This window comes from Solanum pennellii, chromosome 3 (assembly GCF_001406875.1).
Source record: "Solanum pennellii chromosome 3, SPENNV200".
Classification (NCBI taxonomy): domain Eukaryota; kingdom Viridiplantae; phylum Streptophyta; class Magnoliopsida; order Solanales; family Solanaceae; genus Solanum; species Solanum pennellii.
This window is the reverse complement of record NC_028639.1, coordinates 52,195,304-52,216,872: the sequence shown is the minus strand read 5'-3', so window position 1 is coordinate 52,216,872 and position 21,569 is coordinate 52,195,304. Positions and strand designations below refer to the sequence as shown.

The 21,569-nt window shown below is 32.1% G+C and overlaps 2 protein-coding genes across 3 annotated transcripts; one reads left to right on the top strand and one right to left on the bottom strand.

Moving 5' to 3' along the window:
- Window positions 1-8,948: 8,948 nt before the first annotated feature.
- Window positions 8,949-14,189, bottom strand: LOC107012620 (putative disease resistance RPP13-like protein 1). Of its 2 annotated transcripts, XR_001456063.2 has the most exons (3): window positions 9,970-14,189; window positions 9,512-9,542; window positions 8,949-9,335 (listed from the first exon to the last, which is right to left on the bottom strand). XR_001456063.2 is itself a non-coding variant. In XM_015212499.2 (2 exons), exon 1 carries the CDS (start codon window positions 14,010-14,012, stop codon window positions 9,999-10,001), a length of 4,014 nt encoding a protein of 1,337 aa, XP_015067985.1. In that variant the 5' UTR covers window positions 14,013-14,189; the 3' UTR covers window positions 8,949-9,542; window positions 9,970-9,998. The 2 variants fall into 2 exon arrangements, 1 of the variants encoding a protein (XP_015067985.1); XM_015212499.2 differs by having other exon boundaries at window positions 8,949-9,542.
- A 4,799-nt stretch (window positions 14,190-18,988) lies between these two features.
- On the top strand, window positions 18,989-19,712 carry LOC107013430. The gene is made up of 2 exons (XM_015213342.1): window positions 18,989-19,221; window positions 19,373-19,712. The coding sequence occupies exons 1-2, from the start codon at window positions 18,989-18,991 to the stop codon at window positions 19,710-19,712; spliced, it is 573 nt and encodes a 190-aa protein (XP_015068828.1).
- The last annotated feature ends 1,857 nt before the right edge of the window (window positions 19,713-21,569 follow it).

Here is a 21,569-nt window from a genome sequence, read left to right as displayed (position 1 = left end):
TATTTGTTCTTTTATGTGATCTAATACTGACAGAATAATTTATGATGAAACAGAAAAATATATAATTCAAAAAGTGTCGGAGTATGAATTCATTGTTGTCTGATTCAAATAGAACTATAGGGAGCCACAACTTGAACACTGTAAATGGTTTGTTGACGTGAAATTCAAGAGGTCTAAGATTATGTGCAATACATGTTGTCGGGAGGAACAGAATAGGGAGACATGTTCAAATGGCCCTTCTGAAAAAAGATATAATTTATTTTTATTTGATTAGATTGTTTTATTGTGGAAAACTTATGTTTTGATTTATTTTTTCTTTTAAGTTGATGAATTATAATTTCCGAATATTTATTAAGTGTGCTAGTTATTTATTTTTGTATTCAGTGTTTTTCAAGTGTAACTTGTCAATTATAAATTACTATATTTATGAAAAGATATTTGAGAGCAACGTGAGGTGAGGTGTGGATCGACATGCGATAAGTTAAAAAAATTCCTTAAAAAGTGTAATAGATAATTACAAATTGATTGTCTCATTAATATTATTTCTCTCACCTATAAATTATATAACATTATATAATATATATTAGTTAATAATATATAATTAATTAATTTATAAATTAAAACTAATCTGTTAATACTTGTAATTAAAATGTTATAAGTAGTAGTATAAAAAAAATAGATCTAAAAATTGTAATATTAACCCTTAAACTGATATGTGGTGTGATTTTCCTTTTATACAATTCTATTGTATAAAGCGAGAGAGGCGAGCGACAGGAAGCGAGCGAGAGAGGGAGAGTGGCGAGCGAGAATATGAGGGAGAGAGGCGACTGACAAACAATTTGCTATAGAATACAAATAAATCAAACGATTGCTACTATATTTATTTTACATTGTTAGTTCGCTATTCTATACAATTATCCTTTTTATTTTCCCACTACCTACGAATTTTTAACCAAACTAAGTCATTATATAAAACAATTTACCAAAGTAATACATTTTTCTAAAATTTTACAAAACTAGTATAAACGTATTTCACGGTAGGGTATATTTTATTTTTTAAAAACTAACAGCATTAGGTTGATATACGTTACTGTAAGTAACGTTTTACTTTTAAAACGTTATTTTCAGTAACGTTTTACCCCTAACACGTTACTGTGAGTAACGTTTTAGGAGTAAAACGTTACTTTGAGTAACGTATATCAATCTGACGCCATCAACTTTTGAAAAATAAAATATATCCTAAAACGTTACTGTGGAATACGTTTATACTAGTTTTGTAAAATTTTAGAAAAACATATTATTTTGATGAATGGCTTTATATAATGGCTTAGTTTGGTTAAAACCTCCACTACCTACCGTACTTTGTTACTCGCTCTCTTCTTCGCTCCATTTCACATCTTCACATGCACTTTTATTTCTTTCCTTTACAATAACTGGTGCATATGCCGTAAAATGTAGCATTATGAATACGTAAAAACTTGAATTATATTAATAACATTAAAAATAAATTACATTATTATTATTTATCAATTCACGTAACTTGAATTCTTGGGCGGAATGTAAATTTAATTTAAAACAGTCATGATTGAAATTTATCAGAGAGAAATTGATTCAAAAAGTAGTGATAATATGCGCCTCTTAGTCTCCCCGTCTGGTTTACCACACCAATCCCCATATTGTTACATGCATTGTGCACCCCTTGCAAAGTTCATCGCAATTCTAACAAAATCTTTAGAGAAAGACGTAGTATTATCCATTAGTACTTGTTTGTTCATTTTCTTCCATGTTTGTCCGATTAATTCATTCATATAATCTCGAGCATTTTCTTCAGATTTTTTTGTTTCGGTCATGTAACGTTGAATTGATTTTGGAGCATCACCTCTCTTCATTTCATCCTACAAGAATCATGTTACAAAATCTTTATAACTGATCAGAATCAGAGGTTGTACTAACGTATGTAAATAAATTTAAATGATTATTCTACATAAAGTTTGAATTTCAGTACCTCTTTGCGCCACGAAGTTCCAAATTCAAAACTAGCCAACCTCATGTATGTATTTTAGTGTTTAAAGAATATGGCTGGTAAATATATAATCTGTCTATGTCTCAAAGTATAAAAAACTTTTGGAAGTTAACGAGAAGCATATAAAAATATTTACCGGAGAAGTTCCCAAGTCATCGGCAAGACGACCAATGAGAGATGGTCCAAAAATTCCTTAAAACTTGGAGTGTATTTATCAGCCTCATAGTACCACTTCGCATCCACCAAATAAGTTTTTAATAGTTCTATCCATTGAAATATGTCAATGTAAAAATAATTAATATCCAAAAGATTCTTCAGAACAAAGCAACCTATATGTATAAAATTAATGCTCATACCCATTTTCTTAAAAAAGGGAGGATATTAATATCCTGTTCTTTAAGAATGTCACAGGCTAACTCATTTACATAATTAAAAAGAGCTAAAAAACACATCTGCATGCTGCTTGGTAGCTGCTCCATTGCATTGACATCCCATCTATAATGAGAGTGATGAAAACACTAATTAAGAAAAGAACGCTTATTATTTTTGACACTTTTAATATATGTACTTATAACGCAATTTAATTTTGGTAATATCAAAGCTGAAATTATTGTTCTTTCAAAATGTTCTGTTTTTTTGGAAGGCTTAAGTCCTTGTCCGCATAATTCACTTAGATACCTCAACTAAAACTAGTACCTATTGAACACTATTATCAATTCAAAATTATTCTTATTAGACATTTTTTGATAGTCAGTAAAAAAATATGAAGAGTGTTTGATACACTTGCGCTGACTTGACAAAACAGCTAATTAAAAAATGACATGTGGCACTGGGCCTCCAAAATTATAAAAAAAATAAATTTTTATAAAATTATTTTTAACACATTTTATATCTATTTTTTTTTAAAAAAAAAATGAAAATGTCAATAGGCACATGTTTTGAGCAATTTAGGTGTTCAATAGGTACAAATCCTAGTTAAGGTGTCTAAATGAATTATGCAGACAACTTTAAGGAGCTGTCGATGACTTAAGCCATTTGAATTTTATTCTCTACTTTATGCGCATACATAGCATAGGTATACATACTCCTATCGTCCACAAATGTTTGATAGTATACTGAAAAAAGAAGCCCAAAATCAATTGTTACTCCGTTTTGTTCAATTGAAAAGTTATGTAGACTTTTGATATTCTTGCTATAGTAAGGTTATATTTATCAAATTACACCTTGTATTATATTTTTCGTTGAGGGTTGCGCATGTCCTTATCCTGACAAACAATTGTGGACGGAGGGAGTACCTTTAAGTCAAAATAATTGAATCAAATAATATATCCCTCATATCTAAATATATAATTAGATATCAATGTATCTCATAAAATATATAGAGATGGGCACTTTATATTTTACATTTTAGATTGTAATTAATAGATTGATTAACTTTATTATATTGACTATCCTCTTGAAAAAAGAAATTATTGGATCTTCAAAGTTTGTTTAAACTTTCAAATTCATATTAATTATAAGGATAAAATGGGTCGAAGAATTAGTTAATTTCATTCTAATTTAGTAAGTACAGCAATAAACAAATATTTTTAGAAGATGTTCGTTTAATATGGGATGGAGGGAAAAAGAGGGAGTACTACTGTAATTTGCTATTTGCAATGATATCTTTGCTAAACAAATTAGTCATATGAGCTATGAGTAATTTGTTTTGCGATGATAATATCATATTATTGTGAAACAAACCTGTCAACCATATCAGTGAATAGCACAAGCTCTTCCAAGGTACCATGAAGCTCATACATGTCGTCAACGATTGTTATTAATTCACCAAATTTTGTCATCCATTTTCGACAGAACCAAAATTTTGGTTCAAAAGCAAATCCCACATTCCAGAAAAAATTTTCCACTAATCTATCCCTTGTAAACCCCATCATCTCTACTAGATTTACATTTTCGTGCCACCTAAGAAAACAAGAAAAAGTTGAAAATTTATAAACAAATAAATATTCAAGTTTTTTGATAAAAAAGAACCTAATTATTAATTAAATGAACCCCCTTGATATTATTCATGCAAAGGATTTCTTTGAACTGTCCTTTCTCATCCATAAATATACTAAAGACCTCTGTAATTAATTAATTAAGAACGAAAAAATATACGGCAGGGTCAATTAATTAATGAAATACTATCACAGATTTTAAGAAATATATACAGTTTGATTTCTAATTCTCTCTGGTCTCTTTTTCAACTTAGGTAACACTTTATTACTGACAAGTATTTATTCTTTTCTTCTTTTAAGAATTTCTGATTTCTGTTTTTTCTCTCCCTAGTAATATCATATATTTTCTGGTTTGAACACAGTATACTAGCAATTTATGATATCTCAAAAGGTAACTCAACTTTGAAAATTTATCTAACAAATTCATTGAACTTTATTTTATATCAATAAAATCACTCAACTTAGACTTTTATATCAATAAAATTATTTAACTAAATTTATCACTAAAAAAACATTTGATATGGTTAAAAAAAAATTATTTTTTATGTCATATAAATATGCACCCTATAAATGAATAAAAATTTTAAAAATTGTTAATAAACTCTAGGAACAAACTTAATTAATGAAATACATACTTTTATAATATTAAAGTATGTATATGACATTATTATTATTAGGGAAAAGGGTCTGATATACCCCTCAACTTTGTCATTTGGAGCTGATATATCCCTTGTTATGAAAGTGGCTCATATATACCCCTACTTATAAACAAATGGCTCACATATACCCTTTTCCTCTAACGGAAATGAAAAAGAAAAGATAATTTTAATCTAACTTTTTATTATTTTTTTCTACAAAAATATAATCCCATATGAGTAAATTTAATCCTTGTCAAGCATATTTTGTTGAATTTTTTTTTGTTTCAATGACTAATTTAGAATTATTATTTTGATAATCAAATTTATTTATGTTTCACTAATATTCTTGTAAAACTTATTGTAGATGACCAAATTTTTTCTTCGAATACAAAAATCAAATTACAATATAGACAAAAAAAATATTTTAATTTTTTCTTTAAATAAAGGAATGAAAGAAAAAAACAAAATATAAGAAACTCAAATAATTATAATAAAAGAAGTCAAAAAATAATTTATGTATTAAAAAAATTAAAATATACCTTGAACTTTGATAGAAGAATAATATATAACTCTAAATAATTTTTTTAAAAAGATTAAAAGTAATAAATATAAATTTAAGACTAATTTTTTTAACTTCCATTAAATAAAGGGTATATGTGAGCCATTAGGTAACTGCAGGGGTATATGTGAGCCGTTTGTATAACGGTAAGGACATATATGAGCCACTTTCATAACGAGGGGTATATCAGCTCCAAATGACAAAGTTGAGGGGTATATCAGACCCTTTTCCCTTATTATTATTATTATTTTAAAAAACATTTACACAAAATTGACTAGTTAAAGCAAAAAATTAAGTTGAAAAATTCTAACGTTATAAAAAAGGATCAAGATTAACAAAGCCAAGATAATTTTAAGCTTCAATGTAGAAGTACAATAATATATAACATTATTTATTTATTTTTTGAAAAAAAGTTACAAAACAAAAAAGACAAGTTTTATTAGATCGCTGTTGTTTAATTTTTGCATTGTTAAAGAAATGTTGTCAGTTATAATATATTTAGGAAGTTAATTGAGGTCATAATTTTAAATATTATTTTAGTACTTTTATTCTCTAATGAGTCCTAATTAGATTTGTGAATACAAATTTCATCGATAATTTGTTTGTGCTAATTCTCAAAAATAGATACACTAGTGGACCAATAAATATAACTCCTAATTATTTCTTTTATTTAGTAATAAGTATAATAAGATAAAGAGTATTTGTTTCACTAAAGAAGTTTCGCATAAAAAATTAAATTAGTTTTCTTAATGTAAATTTTATTTATTTGTAGGGTCTATTTTATATGAAACAAAAAAAAATAATGATAAATTTTGTTTAGTGATTTTACTAACACAAATGTCTAAGTTGAGTGATTTTATAGATATGAAAATCTAAGTTGAGTGATTCTTTTGATACAAAACAAACTTTAATGACTTTGCTAGATCAATTCCTAAAGTTGAGTGATTTTATTGATAAAAAATCTAAGTTGAGTGATTTTATTGATAAAAAATCTAAGTTGAGTGATTCTTTTTGATACAAAACAAACTTTAATGACTTTGGTAGATCAGTTCCTAAAGTTGAGTGATCTTTTAAGATATTAACTCAGCAATTAATAGCTACAAAAATACTTATGACTTATTTTAGATCACAAGTTTCAATTTTTTTTTTTTTTTAAACTTCATATCAAGCCAAACATCACATAATAAATTGAGACGCAAGGAGTATATAGTTACTATCTCAAAAAACTAGTTTTCCTTGTTAAAGCAAATTGAAATTAATAAGAAAAAATAAATTTTAATTAAAGATCAAAATCTACCTCTAACCCGATCTTGAAATAATACCTAGAAACCAACATATGGTTATGAATCTGATACCATGTAGAGAATAGCAGAAGAAGAGTGTAATTGGGGAATCCTTCTGCTAGCCCAAGATCGTTAACTACGATCGGAAGATTCAACTAAGGAAGAGGAAGCTATAAAGGAGAGGGAATATTTTGAATAAGAAAACTTAAAATATAGAACAAGACTAGTTGATTTGGATTGATTACAAGTGACTATGGTTACCCCTATTTATACTAGTATACGGATGCTTCTAGAAATTATTCTAGAAAGATCTACAAAAAAATCTAGATGACCCTATCTTCTAAATATTTAACAACAATCTAGATTTTTCTATAATTCACTATAAATATCTACTTCTCTAGAACATCTACACAATTCGTAGATATATTAAGTACTTAAGGTACTATTCTTCATAACTCTAGAAGGTTCTATTAAATATCTAGGATTATTTATACCTCCAAGAAATCATCTTTATTTTTCACATGTTAAACATTTTTAAAGTTGAAGTTGCTACATTTTTCTATGTTGTTGTTTATCTTAGTTTTTTGTGTTAATGATTTTGTTGAATGCCTTGAATCGGACCCGTTACAAACAGAAAGGACGGGGGTCTCGCTGACCGGTGAGCGAGTCGGGGGGTCCAGGGGGGCGACGCGCCCCCTGGCCTGGGGGTCCGGGGGCGCGGAGACGCCCCCGGCCCGACGGTATACAATGTTGTTGTATTGGGCCCTTAATNTTGGGCCCAAGCCTGTTAGGGCGTAGCTTAGCACTATATATAGACGCTATGGCAAACCCTATTCTGTAATTCTGTTCTTGCCTCTCCATAATAAAACTGCTCCCCCTCTTCCCGTGGACGTAGCCAATTTATTGGTGAACCACGTAAATCTGTTGTCTTATTTTTCGCGTTTATATTTTCTCGTATTATATCGAATTCCGCACAACAGATTTTTTACTGCACTTTTTAAAGCTGGTTAAAGATGGTGAATTCTTGACCAGGTCATAAAATAAAGGTGATGTGTGCAACAACTATAATGCTTTACAATTTTTAAGTTCAAAGATTCAGAGATCCTACACGGTGCTGCTATAAGAAGATGCATTTCCATGTTGTTGCTATTCTGTGGTAATAGAAACTTTTCTCAGGTTTGCAGGTTAGCTTCGTGTTCCCTGTCAATAAAAAAAAAGATTACTGAATATGGAAGATATGCTACATGTTCTATGCGGATTTTAGTAAAAAAAAAATTCCCTCTTCTTCAATTTCATACATGAATGATGATTGTGTCTTGACGGGTCCTGTTTATTTCCTAAATCATTTACTATCCAAGTAAATATCTTTTAATATGGATAATTCTAATTGAAATGAAGCAGAAGGTTGGTACAAATAAAACTCCACTTCAAAATTTCTTACACTAATTTGTAGTGTAGATATAATAAGGATAACCATGTCTTTTTGATATGAACATCAACTACAATTATCTTCATTGATTAATAAATGACTTCCAAGATGTAATAGTGATCCCGGAACAAATGTTTGCTCAAGTATATTCAGGCAATACGTTAAAAGTAATTGATAACCAATGATTGCTTTAGCTTCAGATGTATACAATGCCAGGAACATAGGAGGGATCATGGCTCGAGTTCTAAGTGAAGCACGTAAAAAGGCACTGAAATCATTTATTAGTAAGAGGTATTATGTTGTTTTTCTACTGAATATTTTTAAAAGATAATTGCATAAGAATGTCAGTGAGATGATTTTACTTTCTGCAGACCCAATCACCAAGAGCGGAACAAGCTTTGAAGAAGTATGGAGTTGAAAAACACATTGATTTTGAGCCATACTTGCAACAAGAAATATGATGAAAAAGATAACTACAAAATTTAGATTGTTGCCTGTTGAAGAGCACCAGTCTTTAGTATAGCTATGTTATATCCATGTCTTATTAAAATCACTTCTACTTGTGAGTATTTATCCTTTGATTTCAGTATATGTATGTCAATGTTGGGCCCGCGCTGTAAATAAAAGGAAGAAAATCATTTAAAAAGTTTTATTTAATGTCATGGTGTTACTATACCAATTCCTGTCTTTCCAAATAATTACTTTTAGTCTACCAAACATGGCAAACAGAAATTTCAGTTACATTATGGCTTTCCAAAGAGAGCCGTGTTTGACAACAGTGGAGGCGTCGGCATCAACAGCTGGTGTGTAAGGAGCCATTTGTTAGTAGAAAAAAGAACTCATTAGAGCATTTGTGGCGCTGATAGCGCAACAATGCAGAAAAGAAGTAGCATTTTATAAAAAGTGTTTCTGATGAGCCTCCTGTAGAGTTTATAGACAACCAGTAGCTAATATAAAACTAATACGTAAATTAACCTAATCCTAATCAAACGTGTATCCTGATTAATAGTACAGCAGCACAGTAAAAGAGTAGTAATATAAACCAATATAGCTGATGAACTATTATAGACAGCTTAGGTGGCAGTGGCACACTAGAGGAATATTGTACACTAGATGGATTACCTTTCTTTATACAATTGGGGAAGCCTTGAATTAAGCTGTCATCTCCCATAAATCTGAGATGAAGACCTTGTTTAGCTTATTCAATACTTTTACATGGCATACAAATACCTTCATCACTAAAACAAGATTCACGACACCAACTTGCAACACTTTTTAACTATTTAAGCCCTGGCATCCTTAACTAAAACTGATAAGGTTATAAGTTATATGGTATGGAAATTGCGGAATATTTCTGCAGAAGCAATCAAAAGCTAGCTCCATCACTGCTGAAGAATGCAACCAAACTGCCAACTAATCAAGAATCAGTAACTGGTGTTTTAATTATACCAGATTACCAGCGGGTTCAGTTTTTGATATCCAAGTAGTAATAGCATAATGTTTGATGTTTGAGTATGTTGAAAGGTGAAATATCTAAAAGAAGATAATTTATTGATTGAAGAAACTGAAATACACGGCATACCAGTCAAAAATGCACGTCATACCAGTCGAATCTGCAATAGCATCAAGACTAAGAGTTATTTTAATACCGTTTGGCTGGCAAACTTAAATATCTAAGTAAAACATCTCTCTATCTCTTGTTTTTCCGGTTTGAACCCCTCAAGTGTGTGTGCTTAACCTACATATATATTATGTGTTGCCTTCTTATCATTTGATCAAAACCCAGGGCTCTTCTCTTTCATTCTTTGTTTTTCAGAAACCTATGCAGCGAATAATGACAATTGACAAGTAGGCAAATAATTTTTAGAGTTGAATTGTCAACAAACCTCTCCATCCATCTGTTTTGGCAGATATATGAATAACTTTTCCCACATATTATACTGATTCAGTACAATGGAAGAATGGTACAGAAGATAAAGTGAATAACTAAACAGTGAAAAAGGGAGATTGAATCATTTTATTAATTATGAACAAATGTACCAGATAAGGGACCAGGTTCTTCTTCACTACTAGACCAATTCATAGTCTATAAGTAGAGTGTGGATTCCAGCAATCTTTAGCCAGTCCTCCGCTTTCTTGTTATGTAAACGAGGAGTCAGCAATGGGCAATCATTGATCTCTAATCGACACACAGAGGAGGGGAGACCTTTTTTTGGTAGTGATAGAAACTGTGGGCAGGAAGAGATCTTCAGAACAGAAAGCGAGGAAGGCAACCCTACTTCTGGAAGTGATTTCAGCTGACAACAGTCTTCAATCTCTAATGTTGCAAGAGAGGTGAGGCCTTGAAGACCTTCCGCTGATAGTGATTGAAGCTGAGGGCAGTGCTTAATTTCCAAAACTTGAAGATACTTGAATCCCTCAAGAGCTTTCCCACTTAGTGTTTTCAGACGAGGAAGACCCTCTATGGTAATTGTTTGGACGCTCTGCGGCAGCTTCCAACTTACGTCTAGAATTGAAGTTTCATCAGAACCATAAATTCTGAAACATCTAAGATAAGGGAGTCTCTGTAGACCCCACTCCTCTCTGCCAGTTATCAGATTTTGACAACTAGAGATGTCTAGGATTTCTATATTGAAGGGCAATCCTCCATCAGGGAAGGACTCAAGTTCAGGACAGTTCGAAATCCAAAGATTTTTAAGAGATGGAAGGAGTTCATGCATACAGTCTGGCAGTGCTTTCAGTTTCTGGCAGTCATAAACCCAAAGATACTTCAAGTTCGGAGCAACAAGTTTTTGTGGAAAAGAAGTCAGATTATCACAGCCTGAGATTTTCATCGAATGCAGAAATTTCAGATGAATTCCTTTTGGTACTGTAAGTGCTTTAAGATTCCCACATCTTTCTACTTCAAGGGTGTCAATTCCATGTGGAAATGAAAGCGTTTGAAGATGCCTACAACTGTAGACTATGAGAGTATGAACTCTAAGGGAAAAGCCAAAGGGGAGATGGCGTAGAGACTCACAATTTTCAAGTCTTAATTCTTCAAAGAACATGTTACAGCAGCTTCCAGTCATGCTATCTTCTGGAAACTCCAACTCCAATTTTCCGCATTGTGAAATATGCATTTTTTCCAGTGTTACTGGTAGACTCAGAATTGTTAAGGACATAAGATCTGGACAATTTCGAATAACCAATTCAATAAGCTGTTGCATTTCCTGAATTCTGATTATTCTTAAGCTTGCACAATTAGATATCCTCAATTCTCCAAGATTTGTTAGTCCACATATTTCTGATGGCAACTCCACCAAGTTTGGCATGTCTGAAATTCTCAATTTTTGAAGAGATGTGAAGTTTTGATGGATCAAACTCAAATGGATTCCAAACATAGCCACTTGACCATCAGGAAGAACTCCAAGCTTTGGGCAGCCAGAAATCCTTAATGTAAGACTTTTTGGTAGCTCCCCTATCAGTTTAGGACAATTAATTATGTCAAGATGCTTGAGTTGAGGAAAGCTTCCATTCTCTAACACGTGCCATTCTATCAATTCTGGCATTTGCTTAAACACAAGGTTTGTGAGAGCTCTAAATGGTGGAACTGAAGACACACTCCCATAAAATTCTTGAGTCAATTGCAGTATCCGATGCATTCCACTGACTGAAAGATGTTTGAGAGATGGCAGTTGTCCAAGTGCTGGTAAGGAATCGCAGTCCCTACATTTCCGGAGATTCAATGAGACAAGCTTACTAAATGAATGATCTCCAAGCCAATCTGGAAACTTTGTCCCTCGATACCCATTGATCTCCAGCTTCTTAATGTTTTTATCTGGCTTCAACTTATCCAGAATCTCCCTTTCAATTTGCGAATCATCAGCATTAATGCCACTCCATGACAAAGATAGCTCTTCAAGGTGCTTTTTATCCTTCATGTTTCCCTTAATAGCTTCCCTGCCATTAACAACATTTTGCAATTCTGAAATTGATAAGGATCCATGGAGATTTTGAAGTTCACCCAACTCTTCAATTCTTGAATCACTAAATGCACCCACGACAAATCTTGTTGAATAAGAAAGTAGGAGAATCTGTAACTTGCTTTTCTGTAGAGGAATGTTCCATGAAATACCAGTTCCTCGAATATCAAGGTGACGCAAGTTGATTAATCTCCCCATCTCTGGCGGCAACTCAACAAGACCCCAACAATTCAACAGCAACAATGTTTGTAGATTATACAAAGTACAAACTGAATCTGGTAGTTTTGTAATTTTTGTACGAGAAAAGTCCAAATAGCGTAGGTGCTTCATATTGATGAACAAGGCATCAGGAAACTCATGGTTTTGATATCCAGATAAGGATAATGCCCTCAAGGAGGTGAGGGTTGGCAGTACGTCATACACAACTTTTTTGCTCAGAAATGAATAAAAATTAATCCTTACGGGAATCAATGTCCTCAAATACTCAAGGCCAGAAAGAGATTTGAACTTGTCAAACTCACCATAGCAATCTCTAAGATATGACAAATGTCGAACTCTTTTCAATATGTGAGTCCTTGGATGATCTTCAAGCCTGAGACAAAGTTTTGCAGACACAACTTGAGCCAAATCATTGACAAGGTCATGCATCAAGAACACATCCCTTGCTTCCCATTTCAACAAAGAGAGATCAGATGCCTTTTGTATCAAGGATCTTGATCTTAGCTCCAAAAAGTATTGATTCCCTGTATCTTCAATTGTTTCATCACTTTCTCCCTGTGTTATAAGCCCATTAGCGATCCATAGTTGAACAACCTCGTCACGACCAAAGGGGTGATCTTTAGGAAATAGTGCACAATAAGCAAAGCAACGCTTTAGCACCGGAGAAAGGTCATTATAGCTTAGTTTGAGCACTGGTAATATGTCACTTGGTAGCTCCCATATTTCACTTTGCAGAAGACGTTCCCACTCTTCAATATTTGATTTAGAGCGCAATAGACCTGCCAACGTCTTCACAGCTAAAGGTAACCCCTTGCACTTCCCCACAATTTGCCTGCCAAGCACTTCAAGCTCTGGATATTTGTTGGGATCTCTATTTTCAAATGAATGTGTTTTAAACAAAGACCAGCAATCTTCATCAGAAAGAGATTTCAACTGAATCATCTCACTTGCCATCATCATGGCAACACTTTGTTTTCTTGTTGTTAAAATGATCCTGCTTCCCTTTCGCCCATGAACAAAAGGACACCTTAACTCATCCCAATCAGTGTAGTTTTCATTCCATACATCATCTAGAACAAAAAGGAACCTTTTCCCTTTAAGCCTATGACTTAGCTTAATTTGGAGCTGATTAAGATTGCTGGCACTGACTTTTGAATCCAATGACCCAATTATCTCTCCAAGCAATGTTGTTGTAATTCTGAAAGCGTCATATTCTTCTGAAACACAAACCCATGCTGTAATATTGAAATGTTGTTTTATCCTCTTATCATTGTAAACTGCTCGAGCAAGTGTTGTCTTGCCCACTCCACCCAATCCCACTATCGGAACCACATCACTAGATCCATGTGCATCATCATCAGATGATAACAATTTGCTAATTATTTCCTCAACTTCCTGATGTCTACCAAATACCCCTGATTCATCAACCAAAGAAGTTGATGGGAGACGTTTAGGTGAATCCTTTTTACCCGTCACCAGTTGAGCTTTCAGGGTGATCGTGAGGCAATTAATTTGTGTTTCCAAGTCTTGCAACGTTTCAATGGTCTCTTCCAATTTGGGCATCATGGAGTCTAAGTAGCAAAAACGACTTGTTTCCTCACCAGATACTCTCAAAACTTCATAACTGATCTCATCTAATAAGTTATCTGCAGTGTCCACAGCATCCTGAAGTTGGTTCAGCCAAGTCCGAATATCTTCGTCACAAATTTGCTGGATCTCGATGTGATGGACAACAGCACGAAGAGCAAGTAAATTAGTATGAAGCTTTTTTAAGAGACGCTGATCTCGCCTCCGTCCTCGGAACAGATTAAGGAAATCACACTGTGGGGTGAGTCGATCAAACAGAACTTGCAGAGTTGAAGAGAGGAACGCACCTCCAACTGTTAAACCGATATCCATTTCCGATACTATGGGTGGGCATCATCAATACTTTCTCTAAATTATTATCAAGTCAACTGAGTCTACTCAGTGGGACGCGTGCACTTTGTTATCTAATTTACATCACACCTTATTTATTTAATTACACTAGTGTCTACTAGATACGTGATTGCACTGTGAATGGATTGATTCATGTTATGATTTTCGGCACTTCAAATATTGAGCATAAATCTGTGTAAAAATTACTAAATTGCAATAAATAGTCAACATAAATTATGAGTCATTTACTATAAAACTGAACATATAAAATATGATTTTTAAACATTAATAATAGTGAGAAAAACATATTAAATAAAAGGCATTCTACATATATTGGATCCTAAACTCGACCTTAAATTTTAACTTTGCCCTCCAACTTTCATAATGTACAAACAGGCAATTTAATTATCCAACTTTTAAATAAATAAACACATGAGTCCTACATGGCACAATACACGTATGACAAAATGACATGTTGGACATGTGTGTCTATTTGTTCAACTTTATACAAGTTTAAGTGTATACTTGTGTACACCCAGAGTTGAAGGGCATATATGTAATTCGAAACCAAGTTAAATGATACATTTATGTATTATGCCTAAATAAAACAGTGACAGAACTAAGATTTTCACTAAAATAGGTTCAAAATATGAAGAACTAAACACACAAAGGTTCAACATCTACTATATATACATAAAAAAATATATTTAAGCGATATGTATAAACCACAGAGGGTTTGACTGAAGCCTCTCGGCCTTACCTGAATCCCAATAAAACATATGGATCTAGATTGATCCTTTCAACTTCATCTCATATCATTTTCTGATAAGATTGTGCTTTGTGATAATAATAAATATAAGTGAATAGATTCACTTTCTAATCAGGATGACTTGCATATAAGTGAATAGATTCACTTTCTAATCAGGATGACTTGCATTTTCCTTAAACTTTTACAACCCATAAATTTATTGTGCCAAGTAACTCTAATCTCTATGACTTCATTGTATTATATGTTAGCTTTTAAATAACTTTAGGAAATGACTGTTCAAATTAAATACATTTTATACTCCAACGTATTTTATCATTACAGATGAAAGGTAACTTTTCAAATTACTTATCTATTTCAAATTAATTAAGTAAATCAATGCATTGATTTTGAAATAATAGTTTATACATGCCTTTGAATCTAATCCATATTATTGAACAACTTAAAGTAACCTTTCAAATTTTTAACCTTTTGAGAGTAACTAATAACACCTTTTCACTTTTAGTATTTAGTATGATATAATTATATAGCTACTTAAAATTTAATTAATTATTTTATAATATTATAATTGAATGTAGGGGCAAAATAGTAATCCAACTTTGAATGTTAGAGCTTCCCACTTATAATAATGTATGATATATGATGATTATATTCATTCTTTTTATATATTATGAATTGTCAATCATAATGACTTATAATATTTTTTATATAGTTTACAAATACATAAATTTCATTCAAATTTTTGAAAATTTCATGCGTTGACTGTTGAAAAATGAAAAATCTTACATAAATTGAGACAACGGAGTATTACTTTATACTAGTATATGTGCTCGACCGATTTCATCTACTTGAAAATTCATGTAAAAGTAGCTAATTAGACTTTTAAATAGACTTGTTAGTCCCGCAACTCGAGGGAGAATGTCGTTGACAAAGAGGAGATCTACCAGTCTCTCCTTTTTTTCATTGTTTCAAAGATCAGATCTAAGTCATGTCCTTACTTAGGCATATTCATCTCCTTCATTTTCTTGAGAGAATTGTGATAGAGGCTGAAGATCGAGTTCAGATAATGATATTGTAATATTCTTAAAAATTAAAAATCATTTGTTAAACTTCTATTATCTTAAACTCAAATCATGGCAAGTATTCATATAATTTTTTATGAATTGTCAATCATAGTGTTTATATAATATTTTTTATACAGTTTATAATACATAAATTTCATTCAAAATTTTGAAGATTTCATGCGTAAATTTTTTATTAAAACTTCAATTGTTTGATTGATGAAAAATGAAAAAAATATTTCACAAATTGGGACAAACGGAGTATTATTTTACATTACTGTATGTGCTCAGCCTATTTCATCCACTTGAAAGTTCTTGTTAAAGTGGCTAATAAGACTTTTTAATAGACTTGTTAGTTCGCAACTTGGAGAGAAAGTTCCATAATGAAATGGTTAATAGGACAAAGGGAGAATGTCATTGACAAAGAGGAGATCTACCAAACTCTCCTTCTTTTCATTCTTCCAAAGATCAGATCTAAGTCATGTTTGGATGTTGGGGTATGATTTCTTGTTGTGCCTGGACTAGCCATTGTGTTTGTTCTTTATTGTTGTGTTAATAGTCCTCGAGGCCGGGGCATAATTTATAGTCTAAAATGTGGTGTTCATTGAAGATTTAGAGTCACATCCTTGTTGGGAAATGTAAACTTCTGCAGAAATTCTTCTTCAAGATGATCTCATGGTAATTTGTGGGATTTTGGAGTTGGCTCTCATTTAGGATGAGTGGTTTGCTTTTGTCTTTCTTGGTAGCTACATGGTTCGGAAAGGGTTGGTACCCTTGGGCCACTATCAGCCAGTTGACTATGTCGACACGCTGACTTCCGACTTTCTTTCCTTAGAATGGGGTGTTTGGCTCAGATTTATTGTGGCGGGAAAGTTTGTGTGCTCGTGGTGTCGGTGTTTCAACAGTTCCTTTGGTTCGAGTAGGTTAATAGAGCGGGCTCAGCGCTACTTGTTGTGCACAGAATATTCATGATTTTGGTTAGAGATGTTTTATTTAAAAGGTTGTTTTTTAGATGGGTTCGGTTATTTGAGGGTTAGAAATAGATTTAGGGCTTTGGCTTGGGTTTAGTTCCTTGTCTTGGCATTTATCGATCCTCGATGTCAAGGAGAAGCCTATTATTCTTCCGAGGTTAATGTTGTGTGGTCTTGTAGGAAGGTTTCAAGTGGTGCGACATGTTAAAATACTTGCATTTTATTTGACTAAGAAAGTCCTATCATGTAATTCTAATGAAGAATTTGATAATATATATAGTTTGCAAATTACACAAAAATTTAAAAAAAAAAATACTTTTTCATGAACAAAGAGGTTTAGCAGCATTGTTGAAGAGTAATGTGAAAACCCATGTTATGGATAACATATACTTGAAACGGGGATGACAACATGCTCAATTCTTGCTAAACAATTTACTGTAGCTATCTTTAACTTCACTTCTACATGTCATCTATGTTCATATCTTAATAATCTTTTGAACTTTTGTAACATCAAACCTGCTAAACAACACTAACAATTCAAATTAGGGTACCAAAGATCTCAAGAAACACAAGCACCACAATACTATTATGCTAATTTCACACAAAAATACTACTTAACTGATTACAAACTTACTTCCAATGAGCCTTTTAACATCATATATAATATGTTCTGAGTTAAGACCTTACCATACTTTCTTTCTTTCCCGTAATTTAGCAAAATCACAATTTCATATACTACCCCAAAAACTATAAGAAATTTTATAACTTCAAAAACATTACAGGCAAATTTAAGTCAGCATTCATTGTGAATACCTTATTTACATAGGAACCAACCTGTCTTTCTAAGAAACAATAACATAAATAAAAATTTGTTCGGTGGATTGAAAAAAAAATAACACTATCCAAGGAAATGTAAGATTGTCATCATATACTTTTACTAGGATCGTGTCTTCTAAAAGTTAATGTAAGTTCAGTCCCAAACTTAAAATAAAAAAAAATGAGAACTTTGAGTTATTGTTTCCTTCCTATCAGTACCATTTTAGTACCAAACTTTAAAAAAATAGAGGAATCCTGACATATTCTTCCAACAGTGGTCTACAACAATTTGCAAAATTGCAGGTTTCATAAGTTAAACTCTATTCCATACTTCCCTCGAGATTCTATAACTGATATAATATTTTCCCTTTTCTTTATAACAAAAAAATTTAACATTATTCAAGGATATTCAAAAATGGCAAAACCTACATATATATATATATATATATATATATAAAATTTGATATGTCATATCTTTTAGATTATTTCTCCTGCTAATGATATATATTTATATGTAATAATATCTAAAATAAAAAAATGGGATAACACGCTTCTTAGTCTAGCATTGAAATTTATTTATTTGTTTTATTTTAATTACACTTTTCCTAATTTTTAAAGACTAAAACTTTTACATTAAAATTTTATAAAGTATCAATTATAACCATATGTAATTTCTATGATCATTAGTGCTATTAATTTCTTTTACTTTCTTCCCTTAATCTCATCATTAATTTATATTATTTCTTAAATCACTTATTTTCCTTTCTTTTATTTTTTCCCTTTCCTTTTGTTTTTTTTTATTCCTAGAAATATGTTATTATAACTTAATAAGAACTGCAAAAGTAATTTTATAAAATTTGATTTGCTTTTTTTAAATTTTAAAAAAAATAATATTATACACTATTATAATAATAATAATAATAATAATAATAATGATAATAATAATAATAAGGTAAAATAACCATATATAATTCCTATGATTTATTCCTATTGTTGTAAACAATGGCAATGCCACATGAAGCCCACCAAAAATAATAACTTACATTACTTGTTTTGTTGCAAGCAATTGTGAATGCCATGTGGACACTATCTTATACTTGGCAAATAGTGGCCAAGTTACATCTTTCCAATTATCACTATAAATAGTAGTATATTTCCAAATGTAAAGTAATAAGAAGAAAAGTTTGGTATACATCAATATACTCTCCTTTATTAGTTCTTATTTTAGTTTACTATTATTAATTTATTGGATATTTATTTTATAACACGTTATCAGCACTAGACTTTGCCAACTTGAGCTACTTTAAATAGGTAAAAAGGATAAGAATTTTATTTTTCTAAAAAATGTCTAATATTTCTAAACTTGAATTTTTTGCCTTGAACATTTCGGGCAAAGGATACTCGTCTTGGATACTAGATGCTGAAATCCACTTGGATACAATGGGTTTGGTAGAGACCATCAAAGATAATAATCAGGCATCCAGTAAAGAACGTGCAAAAGCTATGATCTTTCTCCGTCACCATCTTGACGAGGGGTTGAAAATGCAATATCTCACTGTAAAAGACCCCCTTGTACTGTGAAAAAATTTAAAAGATAGATATGACCACGTTACTCATTCTACCACAGGCGCGTCATGATTGGTTTAATTTGAGATTATATGACTTTAAAAGTATAATTGAATATAATTCTTCCATGTATAGAATTATATCACAGTTAAATTTATGCAGAGAAAACGTCACTGAACATGATAAGCTTGAGAAAACATACTCCACATTTTCTGCCTCGAGTATGCTCCTGCAGCAGCAGTATAGAGGAATGGATTTTAAAAAGTATTCTAAATTACTTTCGCATCTTCTTATTGCTGAACGACATAACGACCTTTTAATAAAAAATCATGAAAGTCGACCTGTTGGTTCTATGTCACTCCCTGAAGTGAATCAGGCAAATTATTACCAACGAGAAAGAGGTCATGGCTCCTATCGTGGTCGTGGCACCGATCATGGTCGTGATCGTGGTCGTAAAATGAATTATAATCATGATGGTCGTCTTGCACCGAAAAATGACTAATAGTATAAAAAGAAGGGTGAGAGGCAAGAAGTGATACAAACGAAAATTCAGAAAGTGTATGTCATAGATGTGGAGGAATAGGACACTGGTCGCATACTTGCCGATCATCTAAGCGTCTGGTTCAGCTCTATCAAGCATCCTTGAAAAAGGGTGATGATAATCCAGAAGCAAATTTTATATCTAAAAATAATGTTGAGCCCATGCATTAGATGTACAATAATGCAAAAGCAAATGTTGAGCCTATGCATCTGGATGTAGCTGATTTCTTTGTATTCCCTGAAGGAAAAACGATCGGTGATGATCCCGCGATAATTTAGATAGTTTCATTTTCTGTTTGTTTGTATTAGTTGGTATGTTTGTTTTTTCTAATCATTGTAAATATAATAGCCTGTTTAATAGTATTATTTTACTTTGTTTATATTTCTTTTTGAAGAAAATATAGATATACCCCAAACTTCGTTTGAATCAATGATCAATCATGAACATATTTGTGCAATTGATAGTGCAATAATGCACGTCATATCAAAGATGAGAAATACTTCTCTTACTTGGTTAGAAGAAAAGGAAATGTTACTACAATTTCTGGTAATTCGAACTTCATAGAAGACTCCGAAAAAGCTACTATATTCTTGCCCAAGGGGACAACTTGTTATAGAAGATATATTGTTCTATTCTAAATCCCCAAGAAACTTGTTAAGTTTTAAAGATATTCGTCGAAATGGATATCATATTGAGACAATAAATGAAATGAACGTTGAATACCTTGGCATTACCAAGATTGTCTCAAACCAGAAATATGTGTTAGAGAAATTATCAACTTTATCTTCTGGCTTATATTATGCAAAAATAAGTACAATTAAAGCACATTCTATCGTAAACCAGAAGCTTACTGACTTAAAAATTTTTGTGCTTTGGCATGAACGAATAGGTCATCTTGGATCAATAATGATGAGACGAATTATTGAAAACTCAAAAGGACAACCATTAAAGAACCTGAAGATTCTTACATGTGATAAATTTTCATGTGTTGCTTGTTATCAAGGCAAATTGATAACAAGGTCATCACCAATGAAGGTTAACATTGACTCCCCTCAATTTTTAGAACATATACATGGAGATATATGTGGACTATTCACCCATCTAGTGGGTTGTTTAGATATTTTATGGTTCTAATAGATGCATCTTCAAGATGGTCTTATATGTGCCTTTTATCAGCTCGCAACCTAGCGTTTGCAAAATTATTGGCACAAATAATACGATTAAAAGTACAAATTCCAGATTATCCCATTAAGGCTATTCGCGTTGATAATGCTGGAGAATTCACATCCCAAGCTGTAACGATCTGTTTAGTTGTTTTGAGCAGTAGAGTTTATTTCTAGTAATAACTGTCTAAGTCGACGGATCCCACGACGGACCGTCATGGGCACGACGGACCGTCGAGGGTGTCTCGTTCCAAAACACTTAGATTCTGAAAATTTGGGTACTGAGATCGACTCTCTGAACTTCACGACGGAATGGCAGGACGGACCGTCGTTGGCACGACGGACCGTCACAAATCTTTCCACAGAATTAATTCTCTGAACTTTATGACGGACCTGCAGGACGGACCGTCACAGTCGTGACGGACCGTCACAGGCTGCGTAACCCTGACTGGGTCGGAATTCTGCTAAAGTTTTTAAAGGGGCGTTTTGGACTATTCATGCTTATAATTATAAAGTTAGTAGGTTAATGTTAATAATTCAATTACTTGGGGGTTAAAGGAGATAACCTTGAAATAAATAGTGGGTTATTTTTATCATCTTTTATACTTAATTATATGACAATTAGGGTAAAAGAAAAAGGGTTTGAATAAGAAAA